Source organism: Nanorana parkeri, unplaced genomic scaffold (genome assembly GCF_000935625.1).
Source record: "Nanorana parkeri isolate BGI_ZX_2015 unplaced genomic scaffold, ASM93562v1 scaffold3045, whole genome shotgun sequence".
Lineage (NCBI taxonomy): Eukaryota > Metazoa > Chordata > Amphibia > Anura > Dicroglossidae > Nanorana > Nanorana parkeri.
Genome location: NW_017309313.1, coordinates 8586 through 16107, shown reverse-complemented (window position 1 = coordinate 16107; position 7522 = coordinate 8586). Strand labels below are relative to the sequence as shown.

Genomic DNA, 7522 nt, shown 5'->3' with positions numbered 1-7522 from the left:
GTTTTCCCAAGCAGACCATTAGGGTTACTCATGGTTTGGTTTCCTTGTCTAGTTTTCATCTACTGATCATACCTTTGGCCATACAAGGGGTGCACTGATAAAAGTCTGTAGTGTGGCAAGCCTTGAAAAGCATATGGATGACAGAGTCTGGTAGATCTCTGTCTCTCAAGGTCTGGGCTATCACAGTCAAGTTGTTAAAGTCAGCATCTGAGAAGCAGGATAGTAAATCAGTCATTGAGACAGAAGGTCAGGACAATCCAGGAGGGCCTACAGCAGGGGCGCCCATTAGGTCGATTGTGATCTACCGGTCGATCGCAAAGCGAACACTGGTAGATCGCGATCGGCTCACTGACCTGTGTTCTGTCATCCCACGGTGCTCGTGCGGCTGAATTCGTCAAGACGCCATAGGCGGGATACCTCTCCCAGTCTGCACATTTGGCCACACGAGCACCACGGAAGGACCGGACACCACACCTCAGAGGAGACCCAGTAAGCTGCTGGAGTGCATGTAAGAAAAGACAGCCAGAAGAGAGCAGAGAAGAGAGCAGAGAAGAGAGATAGCAGAGCGAGAGAGAAGAGAGACAGCCAAGAGCGAGAGAAGAGACAGCCAAGAGAGGGCCAGTTCACACCACAAAGTCTGCGTTCCAGAGCGTTCGGCCTCTGCAATGCAAGCCGACCGGCTCCCTGTGGGAGGTGCGTGGTGCTGCATTGAGGTCAATGTCAAAGCTGCCAAGACCCCTGCCCACCGTGCAATCGCCCGCACCTGGGATGCAGGCACATCAGTGCTTGCGTTCCATTCCAGTGCAACCAGAAAAAATCATGCTTGCAGCATTTTTGCAGATCGCACTGGACCGGAACGCAGGCACTGATGTGCCTGCGTTCCAGGTGCGGGTGATAAACGGCGTGCAAGGGGCATGGCTGTGGTGCCACTGACTTCAATGCACCGCCACGCCCCTGAACGCAGGGAAAAGGCAGGCTTGCATTCCAGAGCGTTCGGCTTTTGTGGTTTGAACCGGCCCAGAGAGAGAGGCAGTAGTCCCAGTAGCGATTTTAATGTGCTTGTTTTCTAAATAATGGTGTTTTTTCGCTGGTCGATCTCATTGAGCTCGTCATTTGAAAAGTAGATCTCCAGAGGAAAAAATTTGGGCACCCCTGGCCTACAGAGAGCCCACCAGGAGCCTGACCTCATCACCCTAAGGCATTAATCAGGTTGAACAGAGAATTCCCGGGCCTGGCAACAAACCTGTCAAGGTAGTGGGAGGGTAACTAAGTGCAGACACTGGACCATACAAAACTGATACCAGGCTAACTACAGGAATTCAGACTTTACATATAATAAGTCTCTTCTATGGGAGTGAGAGAAAAACGTCATCATGTCCTGAACTGTAATAATTACCTTGGATTTCTCATCATCATCAAAAATAGCATTCTTAGGTCTTGGTGGAAGAGGTGGTATCATTGCTTCTTCTGGCAATTTGGGGTCTTCCTTTAAAATCCCTAAAAAGAAAAAGATGGTGACATGGCGTCTTGTCAGGGGGCTGAACTCAGAGTGCCATTATTATTTATCAGCTGACCTTGTTTCTTCAGCATCTGGTAGGCCTCTGCAATCTTCACTTCATTGGGGAGCCCCAATGTCCAACTGTACAGCAACTCCAAAATCTTCTGCTTCACTCTTTCTGGAGAGCGTGTACCGAGGTACTGAGGAGAAACAGAGGATCATCATCACAATGACTGAGGAATAACAGAGGACCACCATCACAATGACTGAGGAATAACAGAGGACCATCATCACAATAACTGAGGAATAACAGGAGGACCACCATCACAATGACTGAGGAATAACAGAGGACCACCATCACAATGACTGAGGAATAACAGAGGACCACCATCACAATGACTGAGGAATAACAGAGGACCACCATCACAATGACTGAGGAATAACAGAGGACCACCATCACAAGGACTGGACTAAGGAAACTGTAAAAACTTCTTTTGGCATTTTAATCCCAAACTGTACAGCTGACAACACGCAGCTTCAAAGAGGACTTGGACAAGTACAAGAGTACAAGAGAGGGAAGATCAAAGGCAGGAGCTGTTTTGTGGAGGTGATGAAGAGACCACCAGCATCCATTGGGCAGGTGGTGAAGAGACCTCCAGCAGCCATTGGGCAGGTGGTGAAGAGACCTCCAGCAGCCATTGGGCAGGTGGTGAAGAGACCTCCAGCAGCCATTGGGCAGGTGGTGAAGAGACCTCCAGCAGCCATTGGGCAGGTGGTGAAGAGACCTCCAGCAGCCATTGGGCAGGTGATGAAGAGACCTCCAGCAGCCATTGGGCAGGTGGTGAAGAGACCTCCAGCAGCCATTGGGCAGGTGGTGAAGAGACCTCCAGCAGCCATTGGGCAGGTGGTGAAGAGACCTCCAGCAGCCATTGGGCAGGTGGTGAAGAGACCTCCAGCAGCCATTGGGCAGGTGGTGAAGAGACCTCCAGCAGCCATTGGGCAGGTGGTGAAGAGACCTCCAGCAGCCATTGGGCAGGTGATGAAGAGACCTCCAGCAGCCATTGGGCAGGTGGTGAAGAGACCTCCAGCAGCCATTGGGCAGGTGGTGAAGAGACCTCCAGCAGCCATTGGGCAGGTGATGAAGAGACCTCCAGCAGCCATTGGGCAGGTGGTGAAGAGACCTCCAGCAGCCATTGGGCAGGTGGTGAAGAGACCTCCAGCAGCCATTGGGCAGGTGGTGAAGAGACCTCCAGCAGCCATTGGGCAGGTGGTGAAGAGACCTCCAGCAGCCATTGGGCAGGTGATGAAGAGACCTCCAGCAGCCATTGGGCAGGTGGTGAAGAGACCTCCAGCAGCCATTGGGCAGGTGGTGAAGAGACCTCCAGCAGCCATTGGGCAGGTGGTGAAGAGACCTCCAGCAGCCATTGGGCAGGTGGTGAAGAGACCTCCAGCAGCCATTGGGCAGGTGGTGAAGAGACCTCCAGCAGCCATTGGGCAGGTGGTGAAGAGACCTCCAGCAGCCATTGGGCAGGTGATGAAGAGACCTCCAGCAGCCATTGGGCAGGTGGTGAAGAGACCTCCAGCAGCCATTGGGCAGGTGGTGAAGAGACCTCCAGCAGCCATTGGGCAGGTGATGAAGAGACCTCCAGCAGCCATTGGGCAGGTGGTGAAGAGACCTCCAGCAGCCATTGGGCAGGTGGTGAAGAGACCTCCAGCAGCCATTGGGCAGGTGGTGAAGAGACCTCCAGCAGCCATTGGGCAGGTGGTGAAGAGACCTCCAGCAGCCATTGGGCAGGTGATGAAGAGACCTCCAGCAGCCATTGGGCAGGTGGTGAAGAGACCTCCAGCAGCCATTGGGCAGGTGGTGAAGAGACCTCCAGCAGCCATTGGGCAGGTGGTGAAGAGACCTCCAGCAGCCATTGGGCAGGTGGTGAAGAGACCTCCAGCAGCCATTGGGCAGGTGGTGAAGAGACCTCCAGCAGCCATTGGGCAGGTGGTGAAGAGACCTCCAGCAGCCATTGGGCAGGTGATGAAGAGACCTCCAGCAGCCATTGGGCAGGTGGTGAAGAGACCTCCAGCAGCCATTGGGCAGGTGGTGAAGAGACCTCCAGCAGCCATTGGGCAGGTGATGAAGAGACCTCCAGCAGCCATTGGGCAGGTGGTGAAGAGACCTCCAGCAGCCATTGGGCAGGTGGTGAAGAGACCTCCAGCAGCCATTGGGCAGGTGGTGAAGAGACCTCCAGCAGCCATTGGGCAGGTGGTGAAGAGACCTCCAGCAGCCATTGGGCAGGTGATGAAGAGACCTCCAGCAGCCATTGGGCAGGTGGTGAAGAGACCTCCAGCAGCCATTGGGCAGGTGGTGAAGAGACCTCCAGCAGCCATTGGGCAGGTGGTGAAGAGACCTCCAGCAGCCATTGGGCAGGTGGTGAAGAGACCTCCAGCAGCCATTGGGCAGGTGGTGAAGAGACCTCCAGCAGCCATTGGGCAGGTGGTGAAGAGACCTCCAGCAGCCATTGGGCAGGTGATGAAGAGACCTCCAGCAGCCATTGGGCAGGTGGTGAAGAGACCTCCAGCAGCCATTGGGCAGGTGGTGAAGAGACCTCCAGCAGCCATTGGGCAGGTGATGAAGAGACCTCCAGCAGCCATTGGGCAGGTGGTGAAGAGACCTCCAGCAGCCATTGGGCAGGTGGTGAAGAGACCTCCAGCAGCCATTGGGCAGGTGGTGAAGAGACCTCCAGCAGCCATTGGGCAGGTGGTGAAGAGACCTCCAGCAGCCATTGGGCAGGTGATGAAGAGACCTCCAGCAGCCATTGGGCAGGTGGTGAAGAGACCTCCAGCAGCCATTGGGCAGGTGATGAAGAGACCTCCAGCAGCCATTGGGCAGGTGGTGAAGAGACCTCCAGCAGCCATTGGGCAGGTGGTGAAGAGACCTCCAGCAGCCATTGGGCAGGTGATGAAGAGACCTCCAGCAGCCATTGGGCAGGTGGTGAAGAGACCTCCAGCAGCCATTGGGCAGGTGGTGAAGAGACCTCCAGCAGCCATTGGGCAGGTGGTGAAGAGACCTCCAGCAGCCATTGGGCAGGTGGTGAAGAGACCTCCAGCAGCCATTGGGCAGGTGATGAAGAGACCTCCAGCAGCCATTGGGCAGGTGGTGAAGAGACCTCCAGCAGCCATTGGGCAGGTGGTGAAGAGACCTCCAGCAGCCATTGGGCAGGTGGTGAAGAGACCTCCAGCAGCCATTGGGCAGGTGGTGAAGAGACCTCCAGCAGCCATTGGGCAGGTGGTGAAGAGACCTCCAGCAGCCATTGGGCAGGTGGTGAAGAGACCTCCAGCAGCCATTGGGCAGGTGGTGAAGAGACCTCCAGCAGCCATTGGGCAGGTGGTGAAGAGACCTCCAGCAGCCATTGGGCAGGTGGTGAAGAGACCTCCAGCAGCCATTGGGCAGGTGATTAATGAGCAGTCAGGGTTTTCTAGTAATCTCCCCCCTGAAACCTACAGCTGAGAAATGAATTTGTATTTGTCTGGGCCATATCCTCACATGAAAACCTGGAAGAGAGATGCACCATTCTCACCTTTGGAGAAACTACTTTAATCAGCTCATTAAGGAACCGAAATTTTCCAACCTCACTGTGAAACCTTTTCCCGCAATTTTTCATGCATGCTTCCAGAACCTGAAAAAGATGGTAAAATTGGACCCCAAGAAATCAGTAAAATAAATTCTCCAGATTTTTGTGTTCTATTGACACTGAATGTAAATTTTGTATAAATAGACCCCTTAGTGTGGAGGTCGGCAATTCGTGCAGCCCACCCATCAATCACAGATAAGTATTAGGTACATTGCAACCCCATCATGCCACCAACTATTGACCAGGGTTAGGGTTAGGTCCAGAATCTGATCCGGCCAACCTGCCGAGTCTCGGGATACTGTATCCTAGTAAAGTAATGGCCGTGTGGTGTCCCACCCTGCCAGCGCACCACATTGGCAGGCAGCTCTCAGATCAGTGTTTCATTTTGGCTGGCAGCATTTTCTTGGTGACTAAAAATGACTCTGAAGGATTGTTGAGTGTTTCGGGCTGATGAGTGTGTGGGACTCCTTTACCCCCCTTGAGGCCCACACAGACAGCTGTGAGCTCAGTGTATGACAAAGGCAGAAAGAGGCTAGAAAATGCTGCTACCTGTAGTGCCTTTTATAGTGCCTCTTAGTACCGACCCCGGCACTCTGCGTCCCCTACTACCGTCCCCGGCACTCTGCGTCCCCTACTACCGACCCCGGCACTCTGCGTCCCCTACTACCGACCCCGGCACTCTGCGTCCCCTACTACCGACCCCGCCACTCTCCGTCCCCTACTACCGACCCCGGCACTCTGCGTCCCCTACTACCGACCCCGGCACTCTGCGTCCCCTACTACCGACCCCGGCACTCTGCGTCCCCTACTACCGACCCCGGCACTCTGCGTCCCCTACTACCGACCCCGGCACTCTGCGTCCCCTACTACCGACCCCGGCACTCTGCGTCACTACCGACCCCGGCACTCTGCGTCACTTACTACCGACCCCGGCACCTCTGCATTACCTATCACTGAGTTCTGAACTCATTCATTATTACTGACACCTGCACCCTGCGTTAACTACTCCGGACACCTGCACCCTGTGTTACATACTCCTGACACCTGCACCCTGTGTTACATACTCCTGACACCTGCACCCTGTGTTACATACTCCTGACACCTGCACCCTGTGTTACATACTCCTGACACCTGCACCCTGTGTTACATACTCCTGACACCTGCACCCTGTGTTACATACTCCGGACACCTGTACCCTGTGTTACATAGTCCTGACACCTGCACCCTGCGTTACATAGTCCTGACACCTGCACCCTGCGTTACATACTCCGGACACCTGCACCCTGCGTTACATACTCCTGACACCTGCACCCTGCGTTACATACTCCTGACACCTGCACCCTGTAGTTCTCCTTTAAGAAATGATGCGTGCTGTTGATCCGTCTCTTCAGGGTTTTCTACCCCTTATTTTTAATGATTTGGTGTATTGGATCCATTTATTTTTGTATCATATTAGAAGAGTGATGTGTGATTAGTAGGCGGGGCTATCAGTCTGGAGTTTGGGTTAAAGGATGTGGTTATCACTCCGGGTGTTGTGCAATGTTCCCCTCGGGACGCATCCTCACAGGGTGAAAGCAGAGCGCCAGGAAAACAGCTAAAAACACACCTAAAATGACCAATGTGTGTGCTGGGGGAGGGATCAATGTGTGTGCTGGGGGAGGGATCAATGTGTGTGCTGGGGGAGGGATACAGGGGAGGGATCAATGTGTGTGGTACAGACCCATCGGGTCTTCCCCTCCCCCTTCCGTACATTCACCAGAAAAGAACTCACCATTAGAGCTTGTATGGCCTCCCATTCCTGCGGAGACTGAATCTTATGAGCCAGAAGCCGTGTGGCCAGCTGAGGCCTGCAAGGGGCAAACAGAGATTAAAGGGGAGCTTCGCCTACCTATTATTACAGAGCTGCTACATAGTGATCCGATATAAAAAGGGGAACTTCACCTCCATATTACAGGGCTGCCACATACGGATCTGATATCATAAATGGGAGCTCCGCCTACATAATATTACAGGGCTGCCACATAATGATCATATATTATAAAGGGGAACTACGCCTACATATTACAGGGCTGCCACATAGTGATCTTATAGCATAAATGGGAGCTCCGCCTAAATATTACAGGGCTGCCACATACTGATCATATATTATAAATGCATTATAATGCATATATTATGCATATATTAAAAAAGATCTCCGCCTAGCTATAATAACAGAGATAATATTTGGGGGTCGCACCCCTCCAAGTCACAGTTGAGTTGATGACAAAACGTCTCCACATCTTCCCAACTCGGCTCCTTGTTCTGGGGGTTTGTAGCTCGATCTGTACGAAGAAAGACAGACGATCAATCCCTGAAATCCATCCCCTCCCCCACACAGATCAGCCCCCCCCCTCACACA

At 53.4% G+C, this 7522-nt stretch overlaps 1 protein-coding gene across 1 annotated transcript in view; it reads right to left on the bottom strand.

Annotated features, from left to right (window-relative positions):
• GGA1 (golgi associated, gamma adaptin ear containing, ARF binding protein 1) overlaps positions 1-7522 on the bottom strand; it is a 21852-nt gene that overhangs the window by 13954 nt on the left and 376 nt on the right. The window contains 5 exon segments of the mRNA XM_018574563.1: positions 1397-1497; positions 1575-1698; positions 5071-5169; positions 6896-6971; positions 7361-7445. Coding sequence (XP_018430065.1) covers positions 1397-1497; positions 1575-1698; positions 5071-5169; positions 6896-6971; positions 7361-7445 — 485 coding nt within the window.